At 42.8% G+C, this 24,682-nt stretch overlaps 1 protein-coding gene across 1 annotated transcript; it reads right to left on the bottom strand.

The window, feature by feature from the left end:
- Positions 1 to 241: 241 nt before the first annotated feature.
- On the bottom strand, positions 242 to 24,265 carry C3H13orf42 (chromosome 3 C13orf42 homolog). Its single transcript, XM_044285428.1, has 3 exons — positions 23,852 to 24,265; positions 6,605 to 6,752; positions 242 to 468 (listed from the first exon to the last, which is right to left on the bottom strand). The coding sequence occupies exons 1-3, from the start codon at positions 24,263 to 24,265 to the stop codon at positions 242 to 244; spliced, it is 789 nt and encodes a 262-aa protein (XP_044141363.1).
- Positions 24,266 to 24,682: the final 417 nt, after the last annotated feature.

Here is a 24,682-nt window from a genome sequence, read left to right as displayed (position 1 = left end):
TAAGTCTGCCTTGCTTTTGATTTTTTAGTAAGTCACAGTTGATAAATCTGGCATGCACCTAATTAAGATAGGTAACCACGTCCTCTTTCCAACCACTTTTCAAAATTGACAAGAGCAGCATAAAAATCATAACAAGTTGCAAAATTTGCAACTTTTTTCTTAGAGAATTCTGGCGCAAAGGGAGAAGGGTCGAGGTCTTAGTAGGCCATTAGCACCAAGATACGAAGTTCTCAGCTAGCCATTACTTTACTTTTGGCCGAGGTTTAAATTTCAGTGTGTTAAATGCTCCTTCCACAGCTTTCGGCAGGTAGATTGGATATCTCTCTATCCTCTTAAAACTTGTGTTCCCCATGCTACTTCTCCAAGACTGGCTGTATATGGATGTTCTTAAGACTTCCTCTGTACTTCTCCTCGGGGCCCGCAAAATCCAGTTTGAATGTAAACTATGTTCTCTGCTACTGGTGGCCACTGAGGAGAAGGAGAACATGAATGAAGTAGAAGGAAGCAATGATTAAACAACTTACTAAACACTACTAGGCTAAATAACAGCACAGATCTGTATGTACAGCTGCAAGAAAAAGTATGTGAACCCTTTGGAATGATATGGATTTCTGCACAAATTGGTCATAAAATGTGATCTGATCTTCATCTAAGTCACAACAATAGACAATCACAGTCTGCTTAAACTTATAACACACAACTAATTAAATGTAACCATGTTTTTATTGAACACACCATGTAAACATTTACAGTGCAGGTGGAAAAAGTATGTGAACCTCTAGACTAATGCCATCTCCAAGAGCTAATTGGAGTGAGGTGTCAGCCAAATGGAGTCCAATCAATGACATGAGATTGGAGGTGTTGGTTACAGCTGCTCTGCCCTATAAAAAACACACACCAGTTCTGGGTTTGTTTTTCACAAGAAGCATTGCCTGATGTGAATGATGCCTCGCACAAAAGAGCTCTCAGAAGACCTACAATTAAGAATTGTTGACTTGCATAAAGCTGGAAAGGGTTATAAAAGTATCTCCAAAAGCCTTGCTGTTCATCAGTCTACGGTAAGACAAATTGTCTATAAATGGAGAAAGTTCAGCACTGCTGCTACTCTCCCTAGGGGTGGCCGTCCTGTAAAGATGACTGCAAGAGCACAGCGCAGACTGCTCAATGAGGTGAAGAAGAATCCTAGAGTGTCATCTAAAGACTTACAGAAGTCTCTGGCATATCTTAACATCCCTGTTAGCGAATCTATGATACGTAAAACACTAAACAAGAATAGATTTCATGGGAGGATACCACAGAGGAAGCCACTGCTGTCCCAAAAAAACATTACTGCACGTTTACAGTTTGCACAAGAGTACCTGGATGTTCCACAGCAGCACTGGCAAAATATTCTGTGGACAGATGAAACCAAAGTTGAGTTGTTTCAAAGAAACACACAACACTGTGTGGAGAAAAAGAGGCACAGCACACCAACATCAAAACCTCATCCCAGCTGTGAAGTATGGTGGTGGGGGCATCATGGTTTGGGGCTGCTTTGCTGCATCAGGGCCTGGATGGATTACTATCATCGAAGGAAAAATGAATTCCCAAGTTTTTCAAGACATTTAGCAGGAGAACTTAAGGCCATCTGTCCACCAGCTGAAGCTCAACAGAAGATGGGTGTTGCAACAGGACAACGACTTAAAGCATAGAAGTAAATCAACAACAGAATGGCTTAAACAGAAGAAAATACGCCTTCTGGAGTGGCCCAGTCAGAGTACTGACCTCAACCCGATTGAGATGCTGTGGCATGACCTCAAGAAAGCGATTCACATCAGACATCCCAAGAATATTGCTGAACTGAAACAGTTCTGTAAAGAGGAATGGTCAAGAATTACTCCTGACCGTTGTCTGATCTGCAACTACAGGAAACGTTTGGTTGAAGTTATTGCTGCCAAAGGAGGTTCAACCAGTTATTAAATCCAAGGGTTCACATACTTTTTCCACCTGCACTGTGGATGTTTACATGGTGTGTTCAATAAAAACATGGTAACATTTAATTCTTTGTGTTATTAGTTTAAGCAGACTGTGATTGTCTATTGTTGCGACTTAGATGAAGATCAGATCACATTTTATGACGAATTTGTGCAGAAATCCATATCATTCCAAAGGGTTCACATACTTTTTCTTCCAACTGTATTGATGGAAACAAGTAGGGCAACGTAAGGTTATAATCTTCATAAATCACACAGTTTTGACCTGATGATCTCAATATGGCCCCATTCACACGACCATATTTTTGGTCCGCATCTGATCCACTTTTTTTTGGCAGATTGGATGCGGACCCATTCATTTCAAACATCTGTATGTCCGTTCTGCGGCCCTGCAAAAAGATAGAACACGTACTATTCTTGTCTGATAAGAATAGGCATTGTTACAATGGGGCCCGCGAAAAGGGCAGGATGCACATGGACCGCATCCGTATTTTGCAGATCTGCGATTTGCGGATTACAAAACGGATACAGTCATGTGAATGCCCTCTTACAGTCATGTGAATGCCCTCTAAGGCCTCATGCATACAACTATGGCTACTTTTGTACTGGCGTTTTGAATTCCGTTTGTGAGATCCGTTTCAAGGATCTCACAAACGGTTCAAACGGATCAGTTTAGCCCCAGTGCATTCTGAATGGATAAGGATCCGTTCAGAATGCATCAGTTTGGCTCCGTTCCGCCTCCATTCCGCTCTGGATGCTTGCAGCGTTTTGGTGTCCGCCTGGCGATGCAGAGCCAAACGGATCCAATGTAATTCAATGGGGACGGATCTGTTTTCACTGACACAATATGGTGCAATTGAAAACGGATCCGTCCTCCATTGACTTTCAATGTAAGTCAGGATGGATCTGTTTTGACTTAGACGTTTTTTTAAAAGAATAATGCAAATGGATCCGTTCTGAACGGATACAAGCGTTTGCATTATAGGTGCGGATCCGTCTGTGCAGATACCAGACGGATCCGCACCTAACGCAGGTGTGAAAGTAGCCTATGTCTGTTTTGTGGGTCCGCAAAACGTGGATCACCAAAATACGGATTCAGTCCATGTGCTGTCTGCTTTTTGTTTTTTTTGCAGACCCACTTCACTGGGTGCATGGTCTGCATTTTGCAGACATATCCTGTCTTTTTGCAAGATCTGCATGCTTTCCTCATCCGTATGTCCGTTCCGCAATAAGATAGAACATGCTCTATACTTGCCCACAAAATGCAGACTACCGTCGCATTAAGGTTAATGGGTCTGCAAAAAATGCGGATGCAACAGAAACAGTATCCGTATTTTGCGGATCCACAGTTTGCTGACTTCAAAACGGACATTGTCGTGTGCATGAAGTAGCATTGCCCTTGATCACACTGGTAGATGCAGTTTATAATTACTGTCCGTATCTAAATCAATTTAAGAAACAAATTTCACAACGCTACGAGAAAATCAATTGTTTAATGATCCCAAATGTCCAATTGCTGTCTCTGCCCTCAAAATTATAGTAATTACCGTAACATTCTGTCAAATTGCCTCTCTATTTTAGAAGCCGCATGACTGGCAAATGAGTGCCGGCAGGTGATGCTAGGATTTTTTAGTGCATCTAAATTGAAAAATGAAGAAACTTTGTTATCTGGATTAATAATGTTCTGTTGTTTTCTGTATGCGCCCCTACACAGAGCTATGGCTATAACAGTGGGTTCAGATTTGCCTTAATATCTGCAGCTTAGCATTGAAAATCTCCATCCAACCCTGCCGAAATGTGTTGCTCTCTTTCATCTGCCCCTTCTTCATGCCAGCCAACAAGCAAAAGTAGAGGGGTCAACAGGACTGATATATGACTGCAAGGTCTGACTACACACAGGTCTCTGTAACCCCAGAAATACGTAGAACGGTAGTATATTTTTTATCAAGAGTATACACAATAAAATATTTTAATTTAAAAAAAAGTATAAGACCTAAAGGTCCCCACACAAATGAATGTATTGTTGGCTGAACACGCTGTGTATGGGGCGCTCCTGACTCTCCCCTGACAAATAATGTTGGGGGAGAGAAGGACCAGACAAAGTGAATATTTTTGCCTGATCCTTTAGTTTTCCCAGGAGGTGAGGCACCGCCAAAGTGTCTGGCACCGGCTCTTTCCCTATTGAATAAACATACGTGTTTTCGGCGAACCGAACATGTATGTATATTGGAGAGTTGGGAGGGATTCGGCAGATACAGCTGTTGGCAGAACAGTTGTTTAGCTGACAGCTATTGAATGTGGCCACCGTAAAAGGGTTGTTTCATCTAGGACTTTGGTGGCTTATCGCTAGGATATGCCATCAACGTCAAAAAGGTGCGAATCCCACCTCTGTGACCCACACCTGTCTCTAAAGTGGGCCCCCAAAAATTAGTCCTATAGAAATGAATGGGGAGTGCACTGCACAAGTGTGGCCACTGCTCCATTCAATTCTATGGGACTGCAGGAGATAGCTCAGCCAGCTTTCAGCTTTTTTCAGCAGTCCCATAGAATTGAATGGAGGCAGCTTCACATGCATGGCTGCTCTCCACTCACTTCGGAGTTCCCATTCTGGAGATAAATGCAGGTCCCAGAGGTGGGACCCGCACCTATCTGACATTGGTGGCATATCCTAGCAATATGCCACCAATGTCTCAGATGATACAACCCCTTTAAGAAATCTGATTTGAAGACCTAACTGCTTCCTAAGGACTTCATGTCTGGCCATCCCTGTAAATAGTCCCTAGCAAACTCTGTATTGGACTGTACTGTACTTGGGCTCACGACAAAGAAGAGACTCCATTGTATGGAGACCTATTGGCAAAGCTCCATGAGAAAGGAATATGCCAAGAGGTATCTCCATATAGGACTGGTATCTTTAAGGAGATACATCACCCTGCCTAAGCCGCATTCAGGACATCGCACTGAGCCAGCCAGAATCATACGCCATACTGACAAGGGGCAAGCACCTCAAAAAAACTGTCTACGATTGGATATTTGACTTGGCATTTTCTCTTTTCATATTCGAAAGCTTGTTAAAAAGTCAGATTTTGACTTATAGGGAGCCATTTTTACAAGTTGTCGCTAACAAGACGTTCTCTTCCTTGGGAGATACTGCTTTGCATATGACAAAGAAGAGAAAAAAGCATATAAACAGTGACAATTCCCTATCTCAGACTGCATTAATAAAGGGGTTCTGCAGTTTTTTTAAACTGACGATCTATCCTCTATCCACCCGGGACCCCGCCGATCAGCTGTTTGAGAAGGCAGCGGCGCTCCAGCAGCGCCACGGCCTTCTCACTGTTTACCGCTGGCCCAATGACGTCACGACTAGTATCAACTGGCCTGGGCGGGGCTATGCTCCGTTCACTTGAAAAATTTAAAAAAATAGAAAAGAAAATTGATATTTTAAGATGTAGGTGGCAAGCCTCCCAAACCTGGTGAAGTGGGACGATCCCTTTTAAGACTCAAACTACAAACTGAAAAGAATGGCGTGGTATTAAACAAGCAGGAAGTGCTCAAACCCACATGCAGTTGTGCATATATATATATATATATATATATATATATACAGGGGAGCAAATCCTGCACTTGTGGCCCGTTGCTAATGACGATCCCCAGCAAAAATGCATACAGTGGAGAATGCCCGCAGCGAACCACAAGTACCACAATAGACATCCTGCAAAAGATAGTAATTATGTGGATGTGATAATCAATATAGCAATATAACAAAACAATAGCAAAGACAGGTGCACTCTGCAGTCTTACTAAACCCTCAAACTGATTTTAAAATTGAGAGATTAGCCAACATGTCCTACGGTGTAGAACATGTCTAAGCCCAGGCACCGCGCCAAGGTTTCTCAAGTAGCCCGGGACCTAACACTCCTACCTGAGCCGTATGGGCAATACCAGGAGCCAGTGGGCAAATTACAGGAGCATGAGGCCGACTCACAAACAACTCACCAGTTACCTCCAGCATGTAGCCATGCTAGCAATGGGAGGAGGGAGGAGTCTGCGAGTCCCACTCAAGACTGGCTGATATGGCCCAGGCCTCACAGGTGCACCTAAATGTGGCCTGTAGATGGGAAAACAGGCTTATTTAAATTGGAGTTTATACACCTCCAGGCATCTCTATAAATACAAACTGAAAAGAATGGCGTGGTATTAAACAAGCAGGGAGTTTTCAAACCTACATGCAGTTGTGCATATATATACAGGGGAGCAGATCCTGCACTTATCAGCCAGTCTTGAGTGGGACTCGCAGACTCCTCCCTCCTCCCATTGCAAGCATGGCTACATGCTGGAGGTAACTGGTGAGTTGTTTGTGAGTCGGCCTCATGCTCCTGTAATTTGCCCACTGGCTCCTGGTATTGCCCATATGGCGCAGGTAGGAGAGTGTTAGGTCCCGGGCTACTTGAGAAACCTTACACCGTAGGACATGTTGGCTAATCTCTCAATTTTAAAATCAGTTTGAGGGTTTAGTAAGACCACAGAGTGCACCTGTCTTTGCTATTATTTTGTTATATTGCTATAAGACTCAAACTAGAAACATTTCACTTTTACTGAATTAGTATTAATATAAGCTAAAAACAAACCATCAAAGTCAACATCCGCATGCTTGAAGTTGCTTGGTGCTGTCCTTATTCTCCTCTCCGTGTCCAGTTCTGCAATTACTGAATCAAAATAAGCTATAGCATCCATGATATCGGAGTTGGGATTCTGCTTTTCATTATCCTTTAAAACCTGTATAAACACAAAGAACAGCCGGTCATAAATGCTTCTAAATGAGTTTTCCAGAAAGTGACAACCGGCCAGAAGACCAGAAGTCTCCACAGTGCAGCACTTCATACTTCCTTCCAGCTGCTATAATGTTTCTACAACTGGTGACATAATTTGAACCAATGAGTCCGGAAATATCAAATGTACCTTTAATTTATCCTATGTTTCAGCAGTATATAGTAGGTTTTTCCAAGGTGTGTACAATAATACAAATATTCGTGTGGAAGTACCCCATATCATACGAAACACACATGCAACATTGCCTATACAGGTCCTTCTAAAAAAAATTGCATATTGTGATAAAGTTCATTATTTTCTGTAATGTATTGATAAACATTAGACTTTCATATATTTTGGATTCATTACACACCAACTGAAGTAGTTCAAGCCTTTTATTGTTTTAATATTGATGATGTTGGCATACAGCTCATGAAAACCCAAAATTCCTATCTAAAAAAATTAGCATATTTCATCCGACCAATACAAGAAAAGTGTTTTTAATACAAAAAAAAGTCAACCTTCAAATAATGATGTTCAGTTATGCACTCAATACTTGGTCAGGAATCCTTTTGCAGAAATGACTGCTTCAATGCGGCGTGGCATGGAGGCAATCAGCCTGTGGCACTGCTGAGGGGTTATGGAGGCCCAGGATGCTTCGATAGCGGCCTTAAGCTCATCCAGAGTGTTGGGTCTTGCGTCTCTCAACTTTCTCTTCCCAATATCCCACAGATTCTCTATGGGGTTCAGGTCAGGAGAGTTGGCAGGCCAATTGAGCACAGTAATACCATGGTCAGTAAACCATTTACCAGTGGTTTTGGCACTGTGAGCAGGTGCCAGGTCGTGCTGAAAAATGAAATCTTCATCTCCATAAAGCTTTTCAGCAGATGGAAGCATGAAGTGCTCCAAAATCTCCTGATAGCTAGCTGCATTGACCCTGCCCTTGATAAAACACAGTGGACCAACACCAGCAGCTGACATGGCACCCCAGACCATCACTGACTGTGGGTACTTGACACTGGACTTCAGGCATTTTGGCATTTCCCTCTCCCCAGTCTTCCTCCAGACTCTGGCACCTTGATTTCCGAATAACATGCAAAATTTGCTTTCATCCGAAAAAAGTACTTTGGACCACTGAGCAACAGTCCAGTGCTGCTTCTCTGTAGCCCAGGTCAGGCGCTTCTGCCGCTGTTTCTGGTTCAAAAGTGGCTTGACCTGGGGAATGCGGCACCTGTAGCCCATTTCCTGCACACGCCTGTACACGGTGGCTCTGGATGTTTCTACTCCAGACTCAGTCCACTGCTTCCGCAGGTCCCCCAAGGTCTGGAATCGGTCCTTCTCCACAATCTTCCTCAGGGTCTGGTCACCTCTTCTCGTTGTGCAGCGTTTTCTGCCACACTTTTTCCTTCCCACAGACTTCCCACTGAGGTGCCTTGATACAGCACTCTGGGAACAGCCTATTTGTTCAGAAATTTCTTTCTGTCTTACCCTCTTGCTTGAGGGTGTCAATGATGGCCTTCTGGACAGCAGTCAGGTCGGCAGTCTTACCCATGATTGCGGTTTTGAGTAATGAACCAGGCTGGGAGTTTTTAAAAGCCTCAGGAATCTTTTGCAGGTGTTTAGAGTTAATTAGTTGATTCAGATGATTAGGTTAATAGCTCGTTTAGAGAACCTTTTCATGATATGCTAATTTTTTGAGATAGGGATTTTGGGTTTTCATGAGCTGAATGCCAAAATCATCAATATTAAAACAATAAAAGGCTTGAACTACTTCAGTTGGTGTGTAATGAATCTAAAATATATGAAAGTCTAATGTTTATCAGTACATTACAGAAAATAATGAACTTTATCACAATATGCAAATTTTTTTAGAAGGACCTGTAGTAATGAGACTACAGAGTCAATGCTTAGACACAAGGGCATACATGTAGTTGATATGGCGTCCCTGGATAAAGAATCCCATATTTTATTTAATAGGGTGTGAGAACCTGTGTAGGGATTCCCTCTCTGCAGGTCCTACAAGAAAGCCTCTTGGTTATGAAAATAAGTTGGTAGTAAACAAGAATTGAGTCGTCCTGTCTCAGGTGGTAAAGGGTGTGGTAGTGTTCACCTGCTCCAGAAGGGGGCCCCATTGCTTCTCCTCATCCTATCTCTATGTCTTTCCCTGTTTATACAGACTGATGTTATACAGTCTCTTGCAAAAGTATTCACCCCCTTGACTTTTTTTAGTATTTTGGTGCCTCACAACCTGGAATTAACATGGAATGTTTGAGGATTTTCATCATTTAATTTACAGAACATGTCCACAACTTAGAAGATGTTTGTTTGTTTGTTTGTATGTTTTTTTATTGTGAAGCAAACAACAAATAGGACAAAATAACAGAAAAAGTCAATGTGCATAACTATTCACCCCCCTAAAGTCAATACTTTGTAGAGCCAGCAATCACAGCTCCAAGTCGCTTTGGATAAGTCTCTATGAGCTTGCCACATCTTACCACTAGGATTTTGGCCCATTCCTCCTTGCAAAACTCCAGCTCCTTCAAGTTGGATGGTTTGCGCTTGTGAACAGCAATCTTTAAGTCTGACCACAGATTTTCTATTGGATTGAGATCTGGGCTTTGACTCGGCCATTCCAACACATTTACATGTTTCCCCTTAAACCACTCAAGTGTAGCTTTAACAGTGTGTTTGGGGTCATTGTCCTGCTGGAAGGTGAACCTCCGTCCTAGCCTCAAATCACGCACAGAGTGGTACAGGTTTTGCTCAAGAATATTCCTGTATTTACCACCGTCCATCTTTCCCTCAACTCTGACCAGTTTCCCAGTCCCAGCTGCTGAAAAACCTCCCCACAGCATGATGCTGCCACCACCATGTCTCACTGTGGGGATGGTGTTCTTTGGGTGATGTGATGGGTTGGGTTTGTGCCAGACATAGCGTTTTCTTTGATGGCTGAAAAGTTAAATTTTAGTCTCATCAGACCAGAGCACCTTCCTCCATACATTTTGGGAGTCTCCCACATGCACTTCTTCAGGCCGACTTTTTCCCCGTTAATTGTGTATTATAAAAGGTACATAGATGATTTGTTAATCATTTGGAAAGGCACACAAAAAAGATGCGCTTGACTTTGTAGAGGAATTGAATAGCAACTCCTGGGGCATCTATTTTTGCCCAAATTTTTCTAGAGATGAAATTGTGTTCCTAGATGTCACACTATTTTGGTCCGACAATAACACAATTGGGTCCAGAACACACTTTAAAGTTGACACAAATAGTTATTTACACTTCCAAAGCAGCCATTGCCACAAATGGCTGAAGAATATCCCATACGGACAATACCACCAGAAAAAAGGAAAAATTGTACCACATCTAAAGATTTCACAATACAAGCTAAAATCCTACAAAAAAGATTTAAAGAGAAAAAAATACCCATCAGAAATTTTATCCACAGCATATAAAAACTTATCTCCTGACTCAAAATGACTGTCTAACAGGGAATAAAAAATTAATCAATAAAAACAAAATATAATTCAAATATATATAATTTTATTACCACCTATAACACTGCCTATAATGAAATAAAAAATATCTTCACAAAAAACTAGAACACTCTACTGAATTACCCCATTCTGAAAAAAATATTACCAAAGAAACCAAATATCACATACAGAAGAGACATAACCTTAAAAAACATCTTGGCACCGAGCACAAAAAAACTACCGGTAAGCATGCCCACAAATTCTCAGGATACCATCGTAAATTACTGATGTGAACACATAAAATGTTTATGCTGCAGGAACATCTCCCCTGGACAATCAGATTTTACTTCATCTATCACAGGGGAAAATTTTAAAATAAAAACACACTTGGACTGCGGCTCATCTTTTGTTATCTATCTTTTGGAGTGTCCCTGCAATATGTAGGACGAACAACTTAGTGTAAGAGAACCAGATTAAAAAAACCATAGAAGCAATATAAGTAACTGAAAACAACACCATAGCGTCTCTAGACATTTTGACACACAGCACAATCGTGATATATCTGTTCTAAAACTCACCATCATCAACTGGATTCCTCCAAACACTAAAAATAGATTCCAACAATTACAAACCGGATTCCCAAAAAGTTGGGACACTAAACAAATTGTGAATAAAAACTGAATGCAATGATGTGGAGATGGCAAATGTCAATATTTTATTTGTAATAGAACGTAGATGACAGATCAAACGTTTAATCCGATTAAATGTATCATTTTAAAGGAAAAATACGTTTATTCAAATTTTCACGGTGTCAACAAATCCCCCAAAAGTTGGGACAAGTAGCAATAAGAGGCTGGAAAAAGTAAATTTGAGCATAACGAAGAGCTGGAAGACCAATTTACACTAATTAGGTCAATTGGCAACATGATTGGGTATAAAAAGAGCTTCTCAGAGTGGCAGTGTCTCTCAGAAGCCAAGATGGGTAGAGGATCACCAATTCCCACAATGTTGCGCAGAAAGATAGTGGAGCAATATCAGAAAGGTGTTACCCAGCGAAAAATTGCAAAGACTTTGCATCTATCATCATCAACTGTGCATAACATCATCCGAAGATTCAGAGAATCTGGAAAAATCTCTGTGCGTAAGGGTCAAGGCTGTAAAACCATACTGGATGCCCGTGATCTCCGGGCCCTTAAACGACACTGCACCACAAACAGGAATGCTACTGTAAAGGAAATCACAGAATGGGCTCAGGAATACTTCCAGAAACCATTGTCAGTGAACACAATCCACCGTGCCATCCGCCGTTGCCAGCTGAAACTCTACAGTGCAAAGAAGAAGCCATTTCTAAGCAAGATCCACAAGCTCAGGCGTTTTCACTGGGCCAGGGATCATTTAAAATGGAGTGTGGCAAAATGGAAGACTGTTCTATGGTCAGACGAGTCACGATTTAAAGTTCTTTTTGGAAATCTGGGACGCCATGTCATCCGGACCAAAGAGGACAAGGACAACCCAAGTTGTTATCGACGCTCAGTTTAGAAGCCTGCATCTCTGATGGTATGGGGTTGCATGAGTGCGTGTGGCATGGGCAGCTTACATGTCTGGAAAGGCACCATCGATGCAGAAAAATATATTCAGGTTCTAGAACAACATATGCTCCCATCCAGACATCATCTCTTTCAGGGAAGACCCTGCATTTTTCAACAAGATAATGCCAGACCACATTCTGCATCAATCACAACATCATGGCTGCGTAGGAGAAGGATCCGGGTACTGAAATGGCCACTCTGCAGTCCAGATCTTTCACCTATAGAGAACATTTGGCGCATCATAAAGAGGAAGGTGCAACAAAGAAGGCCCAAGACGATTGAACAGTTAGAGGCCTGTATTAGACAAGAATGGGAGAGCATTCCTATTTCTAAACTTGAGAAACTGGTCTCCTCGGTCCCCAGACATCTGAGTGTTGTAAGAAGAAGGGGAGACGCCACACAGTGGTGAAAATGGCCTTGTCCCAACTTTTTGGGGATTTGTTGACACCATGAAATTCTGATTTAACATATTTTTCCCTTAAAATGGTACATTTTCTCAGTTTAAACTTTTGTTCCGTGATTTATGTTCTATTCTGAATAAAATATTAGAAGTTGGCACCTCCACATCATTGCATTCGGTTTTTATTCACGATTTGTATAGTGTCCCAACTTTTTTGGAATCCGGTTTGTAGTAAATAAAGAATCCCACTGAATATTTTGCCTGCAGACCCTGGTAGCTGAAGGTCATAGAACATACTAAATAAGTAGTATTCAGGCTTCCTACCACAAGCACTTACTATATAAGAATAAATAATTATTTTAACAGAGCTTTCTATTATAAATAATTATTTTATGTCAACCATCTTGATTTTTTATAAATTTATTTAATGGTCTATTATTTAATTAGAATTTGTTACTAAAACAGTGTATTGCTGCACTTTTAAGTCAAATTTTTATCTATCTATCTATATATATATATATATATATATATATATATATATATATATATATTATCAATTTTATTTGTATTTATATCATATATTTGCACAATGTTTCATTCAGCTTTTAATTCTTCATGTCAATCTAATGATGTCATTTCCAGTTTTTTTGTGTAAACTCTGACTCCTTTGGGTCAGTCTGAAGAAGCTGACGGAGTTTTGATGAAACGCGTAGCTAAACTAAGACCTGATCACTTTGTGTATGTCTAGTTTTATACTAAAATAAAGTGTGGTTAAATCTTAGCGCCCCGGTAGTACTGCCATTTTTTTCCCTAAACTTACTTATCATCGGGACCTATTCTGGATGCCCGCGACAGAAGGTAGCTGCTTCGATACCGCACAAGTCATTCCACATACGCTTCCCAGCATTGTGCTGCCCAACCTTATCTGGTGAGTTGCGATCCCTCTCCGAAAAACAGTTCACACACAGGGGAAACGGTCCTTCTATATTCTCTTCTATGTTATTTACATGGTACTGAATGTTGGAGGGGGCTGGAGGAGGCAGTGATGTCATTTGCTTTGGACTGTATGTTACAGGGGTCTGAGGGAGTGATGTTATTTACATAAGACTGAAGGTTGCGGGGCGATGTTATTTACATTGGACTGTATATGAAAGGTGGCTGGTGGGGGGGAATGATGTTATTTACATGGGATTGAATGTAGAGGGGGTGATGTTTACATGGGATTGCATGTTGGAGGTGGCTGGGGGGTGATATTATTTACTTGGGACTGTATGTTGAAGGCGGCTGGGGAGGAGTTGATGCTATTTACATGGGATTGTATTTTGGAGGGGGCTGTAGATAGAGAGGGATGTGCAGCATGCCAGGGCTCCTTAAGGATTATTTCGGGCGTGAGGTGCCGTGGATAGTAGTACTCACGGTTTTGTTGTCCCTTGGGGTCGGCAGTGCAGTGGATGGGAAGACAGCACAAGATCTTCCGGGGCACTCTCTGTTGCAGGGAACACCAGCCAGATGTTGGTTGAGGTGCCCTTGATGGTGGTGATGTTTAGGGTGCTTGTGGCTGGGCCCCTGGTTCGTGACGCCAGCACCGTTAGGTGTGAATGTTGAGAGTAGTAGTTAAGATGATGTGGAATAAAGAGACTAGAATTTTAAATAACTCCTGGTATTTTACTGGAGCTGATCCACAGGTTATCAATGTATGAAAAGTCATTTACATCAGAGCAGCTTTTACAATGATTCCCATTAGTTCTCAGAAGTTGCATGGGGGAATAGTCCTTTATGACAATCAGTCTTTCTCTCTCTTAAAGGGGTTGTCCAAGTTATATTTATTGATGACCTATCCTCAGGATAGGTCATCAATATCAGATCGGCTGGGGTCCGACACCCCCGCGATCAGCTGTTTGAAGAGAAGGCGCGCGCCATATGCCAGCGCTACCTCCTCTTCACTGTTTACCTTCTAGCCGTTGCATCTGCAGCGGTGAGCAGGTGTAATTAAACCCAAGCCGTCCCATTATTTCAATGGTACGGATCGCTTCTATACAGCGATCCGTACTATTGAAATGAATGGGACGGCTTGGGTGTAATTACACCTGCTCACCGCTGCAGATGCAATGGCTAGAAGGTAAACAGTGAAGAGGAGGCAGCGCTGGCATATGGCGCGCGCCTTCTCTTCAAACAGCTGATCGGCGGGGGTGTCGGATGTCAGATCCCAGCCGATCTGATATTGATGACCTATCCTGAGGATAGGTCATCAATAAATATAACTTGGACAACCCCTTTAATGCTCCAAATTGGAGGTTAATGCTGTTTTTATTGTACTGTATAATCCTACTTTAGTTTCCTTTTATAGGAATACTATATTCAGACAAATGATCCTTTTGTCTTTAAATATGGTGGGTAGCTGATAGCTTGAGATCTCTCCACCTAATGCAAAGGAGGCTGGAGTCACATACACAACAGTTACCTTCCTTTGTCATTATCTTCATTACCTCTCTGAGTTGTCTGGAGATACTGTGATCTTTTCCCTACTATGGGCTGGTACATAGAATTAACTATGGAGGTTTTGTAACCCTCCAAGATGGAAGCTGAGGTGCAGGTTGTCCTTGGGCATCACACACCGACCTTCTTCCTTCTGCACTGTGCACACACTTAGTGTAGGACGGAGTTAGCCCTGGGAGGCTTGTTAGAACCTCCCCGTCCCCATGCAACTTTATGAGAACATCTTTACAAGGACAGTTTACATGAAACACAATCACAACATTAAGCAGTGTGTTTCAGGACACTGCAGATGTTATTTAAATGGGACTGTATATTAGAGGGGGATGGAGAGATGGTGTGATGTTATTTACATGGGACTGTATGGTGGAGGGAGGAATATAACTACAGGGGGCACTGCAGGGGGCATTATAAATACTGGTGGCACTTTAGGGTGAGCATTATAACAGTAGAGGGCAGTATAAGTACTGGGGGCACTGTAGAGGTATTCTAAATCTAGGGGACATTATAGGCATTCTTATTATTAACGGGGGCTCTATAGGAGGGACTTATAGATCTGCCTTATTTCTACTAAGAGCATTCTGGGGGGCCTTATTACTACTGAGGGGCCTGTAGAGAGCTTTATTACCACTGGGGGAACAACAGAGGGCCTTATATTTACTGGGGGCTCTGTGAGGGCATTATTAATACTGGGGGGCTCTTCAACTAATGGAGGCACTCTTGGGTAGCGTTATCACTGTTTGGTGCACTGTAATGGGCAGTATTACTATTGGGGGCATTCTTGGGGACCATTATCACAGTTGGGGGCACTGTAGGCGGCAGTATTACTAATGAGAGCATTCTAGGAGGGAATTACTATTGGTGGGACTATGAAGAGCACTATTACTATGGGGGCACAAATTTTTATTCAGGATAGTATTTGGTATTGGGGAGCAGAGCGAGCAGCAGGATAACACTGTGGGCACTCCAGGTTGGGGGACGATGAGTGAAGTGTGAGGAAGCTAATATGTCTGTGTGTCACACTCTGAACAGACTAGGCGCGGCTGAAAAAAGTGTTTGGACCGAATGGAGAAGATGATGACAGAGAAGATCTACATCGGAGATGTCACCTGGGAGGCCCTGGATGTGACAGGTATGTGCTGCTGTATAGCAAGTACAGCAAAATGCGGTGTGCAGGGGTTCAACTTAGAGAACTGGGCAATAATTATTGGGACTTGGGCCCCTAGCAACGCCCCTGGCTAGGAGTTCCCTGTCTGACTTTATATATTGCTATTTTCATATATAAAGTCTCCCCTGCATAACGGAAACGGGACGGATCCATTTTGCAGCCCATAGACTTCTATTATGACGGAATGAATAATGGAATGCCTTTGCATTCCGTTATAGAATCGCGTTATGGTCCGTGGTAACGGAATCCATAACGCAATTCATCTTTTACCAACAAAGGAAGTGTGAACAAATTTCAAAATATTAAATTCGCTCATCTCTACAGGGAGTGCAGAATTATTAGGCAAGTTGTATTTTTGAGGATTAATTTTATTATTGAACAACAACCATGTTCTCAATGAACCCAAAAAACTCATTAATATCAAAGCTGAATATTTTTGGAAGTCGTTTTTAGTTTGTTTTTAGTTTTAGCTATTTTAGGGGGATATCTGTGTGTGCAGGTGACTATTACTGTGCATAATTATTAGGCAACTTAACAAAAAACAAATATGTACCCATTTCAATTATTTATTTTTACCAGTGAAACCAATATAACATCTCAACATTCACAAATATACATTTCTGACATTCAAAAACAAAACAAAAACAAATCAGTGACCAATATAGCCACCTTTCTTTGCAAGGACACTCAAAAGCCTGCCATCCATGGATTCTGTCAGTGTTTTGATCTGTTCACCATCAACATTGCGTGCAGCAGCAACCACAGCCTCCCAGACACTGTTCAGAGAGGTGTACTGTTTTCCCTCCTTGTAAATCTCACATTTGATGATGGACCACAGGTTCTCAATGGGGTTCAGATCAGGTGAACAAGGAGGCCATGTCATTAGATTTTCTTCTTTTATACCCTTTCTTGCCAGCCACGTTGTGGAGTACTTGGACGCGTGTGATGGAGCATTGTCCTGCATGAAAATCATGTTTTTCTTGAAGGATGCAGACTTCTTCCTGTACCACTGCTTGAAGAAGGTGTCTTCCAGAAACTGGCAGTAGGACTGGGAGTTGAGCTTGACTCCATCCTCAACCCAAAAAGGCCCCACAAGCTCATTTTTGATGATACCAGCCCAAACCAGTACTCCACCTCCACCTTGCTGGCGTCTGAGTCGGACTGGAGCTCTCTGCCCTTTACCAATCCAGCCACGGGCCCATCCATCTGGCCCATCAAGACTCACTCTCATTTCATCAGTCCATAAAACCTTAGAAAAATCAGTCTTGAGATATTTCTTGGCCCAGTCTTGACGTTTCAGCTTGTGTGTCTTGTTCAGTGGTGGTCGTCTTTCAGCCTTTCTTACCTTGGCCATGTCTCTGAGTATTGCACACCTTGTGCTTTTGGGCACTCCAGTGATGTTGCAGCTCTGAAATATGGCCAAACTGGTGGCAAGTGGCATCTTGGCAGCTGCACGCTTGACTTTTCTCAGTTCATGGGCAGTTATTTTGCGCCTTGGTTTTTCCACACGCTTCTTGCGACCCTGTTGACTATTTTGAATGAAACGCTTGATTGTTCGATGATCACGCTTCAGAAGCTTTGCAATTTTAAGAGTGCTGCATCCCTCTGCAAGATATCTCACTATTTTTGACTTTTCTGAGCCTGTCAAGTCCTTCTTTTGACCCATTTTGCCAAAGGAAAGGAAGTTGCCTAATAATTATGCACACCTGATATAGGGTGTTGATGTCATTAGACCACACCCCTTCTCATTACAGAGATGCACATCACCTAATATGCTTAATTGGTAGTAGGCTTTCGAGCCTATACAGCTTGGAGTAAGACAACATGCATAAAGAGGATAATGTGGTCAAAATACTAATTTGCCTAATAATTCTGCACTCCCTGTAATTATGACCAGTTAATGTCCAAAGTAACCACCGTGTGCAGCACGGACAGCAGCTGGAGGGGCTGGGGGAGACTTAATATACAGTAGTCCTGGTAGGTTGTCACAGGTATCTGGAGCCAGGCTGACTGCAGTGCATCCCACAGCTGCTGGGGGGCTCGTGGTGGAGGATCCATAGAGCAAACATGGCGATTGAGGTGGTCCCACAGATGTTCAATTGGGTTCAAGTCTAGGGAATTAGGGGGCCAGCGTAGTACTTGGAGGTTAGTCGTGTTCTTCAAGCCAATATTGGACTTTTCTAGCCGAATGACATGTTGCATTTTCTTGCTGGAAGATCCCATCCGCCCCAGGGATGACAATCAGCATGTATGAGTGTATGTGATCTGCAGCAATGGATTCATACCCAAATTGGTTATGAGTGCCTTCCACATGGATGAGTGGGCCCAGTAGGGTTGCCAACCAGAATTTTTCTTTCTTCTGGACAATTTATCCCAAAATCACAGACAGCCAACATTTTTTACGGACAAATTGGAAAACCATAATGAATGGCAAGAATTATAAGTAATACAGTTCTATAGCTCAGTGTACTGATAAGAACTCATCATCAGCATTTACTGAGAATTGTGAAATGATGATAATTACCACCAAAATAATCCTGTCAAGTACCAAAAAAATCACAGACACATCAAATTTTTTTGACGGACACAGGAAAAAAGTCTCCTATTTTTACGGACTGTCCAGAAATTTCTGGACGGTTGGCAACCCTGGGGCCCAGAGGATGCCATGAAATAAATTCCCCATACCATAATGCTGCCACTACCAACTTGTGTTCTTCCAGCAATTGTCACAGGGTGTTTGTTCTCTGATATTTCCCGCCTGACACTCCAATGTCCATCTGTTCAATGAAGCAGAAAACGCAACTCATCGGAGAAGGCAACCCTATGCCAATCAACGGAGGTCTAATTCCGATACTGCAGCGAAAAGTGAAGCCAATGCCAATGCAACTTGTTTAGCCGCGATGCAGTGACCATCTGTCTGTTTTGGAGCCCCATATGCAGTAGGGTTCACTGAATGGTTGTTTTATACACGTCTGGTAGCCCCCTGGTTCATTTTGACGGTGAGCTGCTCCACTGAAGCGGGTCGCTCCACTCTTGCGCACCTTCACAGCTGACGATTACCTCTCACATCAATGACATGTGGTGCTTTGCAGTTTCCATGTCGCTTATTGGCAATTGGGCCATTTGTCCACTCACAATACACTTTAACCACAGCAGCACGAGAACAGTTCATAAACTGTGCAGTTTCAGAAACACTGCCACCCTTGGCCTGAAAGCCAATAATCAGCCCTTTTTGCAACTTTGATAAATCGCTCCTTTTACCCTCGACAGCGACAAGGAATATGTGTGCGTCTTATATATCCACCAAGTCAGCTCACCACACCTTATATACCCACGAGCCAGCTCACCATACGTAACTTCCTTCATCAGATACAGTACAGACCAAAAGTTTGGACACACCTTCTCATTCAAAGAGTTTTCTTTATTTTCATCACTATGAAAATTGTAGATTCACACTGTCAGGTTTAATAAGTGGGATTTCTTGCCTTATAAATGGGGTTGGGACCATCAGTTGCGTTGTGGAGAAGTCAGGTGGATACACAGCTGATAGTCCTACTGAATAGAATTTGTATTATGGCAAAAAAAAAGCAGCTAAGTAAAGAAAAACAAGTGGCCATCATTACTTTAAGAAATTAAGGTCAGTCAGTCCAAAAAATTGGGAAAACTTTGAAAGTGTCCCCAAGTGCAGTCACAAAAACCATCAAGCGCTACAAAGAAACTGGCTCACATGCGGACTGCCCCAGGAAAGGAAGACCAAGAGTCACCTCTGCTGCGGAGGATAAGTTCATCCGAGTCACCAGCCTCAGAAATCGCAGGTTAACAGCAGCTCAGATTAGAGACCAGGTCAATGCCACACAGAGTTCTAGCAGCAGACACATCTCTAGAACAACTGTTAAGAGGAGACTGTGTGAATCAGGCCTTCATGGTAGAATATCTGCTAGGAAACCACTGCTAAGGACAGGCAACAAGCAGAAGAGACTTGTTTGGGCTAAAGAACACAAGGAATGGACATTAGACCAGTGGAAATCTTTGCTTTGGTCTGATGAGTCCAAATTTGAGATCTTTGGTTCCAACCACGGTGTCTTTGTGCGACGCAGAAAAGGTGAACGGATGGACTCTACATGCCTGGTTCCCACCGTGAAGCATGGAGGAGGAGGTGTGATGGTGTGGGGGTGCTTTGCTGGTGACACTGTTGGGGATTTATTCAAAATTGAAGGCATACTGAACCAGCATGGCTACCACAGCATCTTACAGCGGCATGCTATTCCATCCGGTTTGCGTTTAGTTGGACCATCATTTATTTTTCAACAGGACAATGACCCCAAACACACCTCCAGGCTGTGTAAGGGCTATTTGACCATGAAGGAGAGTGATGGGGTGCTGCGCCAGATGACCTGGCCTCCACAGTCACCGGACCTGAACCCAATCGAGATGGTTTGGGGTGAGCTGGACCGCAGAGTGAAGGCAAAAGGGCCAACAAGTGCTAAGCATCTCTGGGAACTCCTTCAAGACTGTTGGAAGACCATTTCAGGTGACTACCTCTTTAAGCTCATCAAGATAATGCCAAGAGTGTGCAAAGCAGTAATCAAAGAAAAAGGTGGCTACTTTGAAGAACCTAGAATATGACATATTTTCAGTTGTTTCACACTTTTTTGTTATGTATATAATTCCACATGTGTTAATTCATAGTTTTGATGCCTTCAGTGTGAATCTACAATTTTCATAGTCATGAAAATAAAGAAAACTCTTTGAATGAGAAGGTGTGTCCAAACTTTTGGTCTGTACTGTACGTGCTGCTGATACAACTGCAAATGTGTATACAGTGCTGCCCATAATTATTCATACCCCTGGCAAATTTTGACTTAAAGTTACTTTTATTCAACCAGCAAGTAATTTTTTGACGGGAAATGACATAGGTGTCTCCCAAAAGATAATAAGACGATGTACAAGAGGCATTATTGTGGGGAAAAAACATTACTCAGCTTTTATTTACATTTGAGCAAAAAGTGTCCAGTCCAAAATTATTCATACCCTTCTCAATAATCAATAGAAAAGCCTTTATTGGCTATTACAGCAATCAAACGCTTTTTATAATTGCAGACCAGCTTTTTGCATGTCTCCACAGGTATTTTTGCCCATTCATCTTTAGCAATGAGCTCCAAATCTTTCAGGTTGGAGGGTCTTCTTGCCATCACCCTGATCTTTAGCTCCCTCCACAGATTCTCAATTGGATTCAAGTCTGGACTCTGACTGGGCCACTCCAAAACGTTAATGTTGTTGTCTGCTAACCATTTCTTCACTTTTGCTGTGTGTTTTGGGTCATTGTCATGCCGAAATGTCCACTGGTGCCCAAGGCCAAGTTTCTCTGCAGACTGCCTGATGTTGTCGTTGAGAATCCTCATGTATTGCTCTTTTTTCATGGTGCCGTTTACTGTGATTAGGTTCCCTGGTCAATTGGCTGAAAAACACCCCCAACGCATTAGGTTCCCACCACCATATTTGACAGTGAAGCCTTCTTTGGGTTGAAGGCTTCTCCTTTTTTACGCCAAATAAAGGAAACATCATTGTGACCAAACAATTACATTTGTGTTTCATCTGACCATAACACAGAAGACCAGAAGTCTTCTTCTTTGTCCAGATGAGCTTTTGCAAAGGCCAAGCGAGCTTTTGTGTGCCTTATCTGGAGAAGTGGCGTCCTCCTTGGTCTGCATTGTGCAGTGTCTGTTGGATTGTCTGCCTTGAGACATTGCCACCAGCAGAGCCCAGATTCACCAGGATGGCCTTGGTGGTGATCCTTGGATTCTTTTTCACCTCTCTAACTATCCTCCTGGCCAGCATAGGTGTCACTTTTGGCTTCCGACCACGTGCTGGTTGAATAAAAGTAACTTTAAGTCAAAATTTGCCAGGGGTATGAATACTTATGGGCAGCACCGTATATAACTTTTGTTGTTATCCCAATGTCCTGGTATATAGAGATAAATCTGTAGATACCAGTGCGTTGTACATGAATACTACTGAAGGTTTTTAGTTAGGGAAATTCCTTTCATTCATCACAGTCACGCCTTTGGCTCAGCTGGTGAAGTTTTTGCCTCCCATACAGAAGATCCTGGGTTCAAGACCTGGCAGTGTCAATTTGTATAGAAGGGGAATGAAGTTTTCCTAAATACACAGGGGTGTTCTCAAGCACTATTATAATGCCAAAGGCCCTAGTTATATGGGAAAATTACTTTTATTTTAACCCCTTCCCGACCTCCACCATATATGTACAGTGGAAGTTGGGACTTTAAACATGGTGCCCATTAAGAAGCTGGCACAGCAGACACCCAGAGACATTGTCTGTGATCTGCGATAACGCTGATCATGGACATTGAACCCCTAACATGCTGTGGTCAATTGTGAACACAGCATCTAAGGCATCTTTCCCCTCGAGCTCTGCACTTCCCAGACCTGAATGGATCCCCTGTGCTGAGATCGAGGGAGCCGTTCAGTTGCTATGGCAGCACTCGGCCTGATGATGACTCTGAGGCCTGCTACTGTGATGCAGTGGCATGCTAAGTGGGGGGGGGGGTGTCCATCCACCCCGGGTGCTCGCTGTCGGGGGGGTGCCAGAGCCCAGAAGCAATGAGCTCTTCCATCAATACAGCTGGAGCGCCGGGAGTTGCAGCTCTGTCACTCACTGACCGCTCAGCTCCCCGCGCTCTGTCTCTCCCACACTGAATGGTGAAGCAGGCAGACTTCTCCCTGCAGACACAGATCGCTCTGCAGCACAGGCCAGCAGTGTCTGCAGGTGGAGAGCTGGATGTGAGCGTCAGGAATGGGACAAGGTGAGAAGTTACTGTATTTTTCTTTTCTTTAACACAGAGGGGGCACAGAAGGCTTTACTGCTCTGAAGAAGGCACAATGGGCATTACTACTATGGAGGGGGCACAGAGGGCATTACTACTATGAATGGCTATGAATAGGACACAATGGGCATTATTACTATGGAGGGGGCACAATGGGCATTACTACTGTGAAGGAAGCACAATGGGCATTACTATTATGAAGGGGGCACAATGGGCATTACTACTATAAAAGGGGCACAGAGGGCATTACTACTGTGAAGCGGACAGAGAGAGCATTACTCTTGTGAATGGGGTGGGCATAATTGTTATGGGGCACAATGAGCAGTACTACTTTGAAGGTGTACAGAGGGCATTTCTACTGTTATAGGGGCAGAGTGAGGGCATATCAATTTTGAAGTGGCACAAAGAAGACATTACAACTGTGAAGGGGGCACAGATAGGGCATTACTACTGTGAAAGGGGCACAGAGAGGGTATATTTATCATGAAGGGGCGCAATTAGAGGATAAGTACTTTAAGGGGCACAATGTGGGCATAACTACTGTGAAAGTTGTACAGTGAAGACATAAATGCTGTGAGGGGGCACACTGTGGGCAGAACTAACATGAGGCCACAATATGGGCATAACTACTGTGAGGCAGCACATAAATGGACAAAACTACTGTGGAGGTTGTACAATGAGGGCAAAACTACTGTGAGGGGGTACAATTTTTTTTTTTAAGTATTGGGGGGGGGGGGGGGGTGCCAGAGAAAGGACCCACCCCCGGGTGCCAAACACCCTATGATTTACCATTGCAGTCTCTGGGAGAAGCGAACTAGGAACATAGTTTATAAATAGAAAAAATGTCTATAAATTGAAACCCTGCCTACTTGGCTTGGCCACACCTCCTACCAGTTTGGCTTTGACCACAGCATGGGGTCACTTCTATGTTTTGTCCAAGGCCACTTTAAATTCCCAATTGGCCCCTAATCAAAATACATTAGTAAGTGCCTTATATTCACCTTCTCTACATGATAAATGCCACCTGCTGAAGTGAGACAACCCCTTTAACAACTTGTCAGAAGAGGATATTTCAAGGACTCTGTTTTCTCTTACCTTTACATCTCTTGTCTCTTGTGATGACTTTTTCTCAGCTTTGGTTGACTTGGTTGATATTGGTAAATAGTCAGATGTTCCAGTCATGCACCTCAAATTATGAATGCTAGCCAGATATTTTTTCCTGAGTGCTAACAGATCCTGGAGATACTGGAGGAAGTCCTGTGTCTTGGCAAACAACCATGCAGAGTCCTCGTCTTTGTAGTAACAGCATCCTGACATCTCAATATTCGTGGTGCTTTTATATTTTTTTAAAGACTCAGCAAGAGTTTGCTTCCCTTCTCCAACTACATACATAGAGGTGCTTCGGACCAGGCGAACTGGGGAAAGGCTGCCATTGTGAGTGGTGCTACCTTCTGTAAGGTCACGACTGCAAGAGTTCGGGTGAAGAGCCGACTGAATTTTTCTCAGCATTATTTTTTCTGTTCTATAAATATGTGGAACAATTTCAATATACATGTGAACTGTCGTCTCCCAGTTTTAGGTAAGACTCAAAAGCCTTGTAGACAAAAAATTTGGAAGTTTGACTTGCCTTGAGGTTGACCTTGGAGAATTTCTTTTTTCAATCCAAACCCTTAAATGTTTCAGTGTAACAGTGTTTTCCAAGAAGGTTTCTTCTTCATTTTTCATCCTAGTCTTCCAGTCAAGACACAAAGCCTCATCACTGATGAAGTCTGTAACAGAGGATCTCATGTGTTTTCTCCATGGTAACAGAAAAGCACATGGGTATCTGGTGTCCGCGTATTGTTGAGAAAATGGAAGAGTCAGATAACCACATGCTATGTATACTGTATGAAGCAGCCTGCACCGGAAATGACCTGCAACAGTTAA

The sequence above is a fragment of the Bufo gargarizans genome, chromosome 3, assembly GCF_014858855.1.
Source record: "Bufo gargarizans isolate SCDJY-AF-19 chromosome 3, ASM1485885v1, whole genome shotgun sequence".
NCBI lineage: Eukaryota > Metazoa > Chordata > Amphibia > Anura > Bufonidae > Bufo > Bufo gargarizans.
This window is presented reverse-complemented; position numbering and strand designations above follow the sequence as displayed.

Bases quoted from the DNA above. Each gene is read 5' to 3' on its own strand.
- C3H13orf42 (XM_044285428.1), bottom strand. From the start codon at position 24,265: ATGCTGAGAAAAATTCAGTCGGCTCTTCACCCGAACTCTTGCAGTCGT. The intron at 6,753-23,851 runs GTAAGAGAAAAC...GTGTTTATACAG, and splicing joins AAGAGACAAGAGATGTAAAG to GTTTTAAAGGATAATGAAAA. The intron at 469-6,604 runs GTTTGTTTTTAG...CCTTCTCCTCAG, and splicing joins TGCGGATGTTGACTTTGATG to TGGCCACCAGTAGCAGAGAA.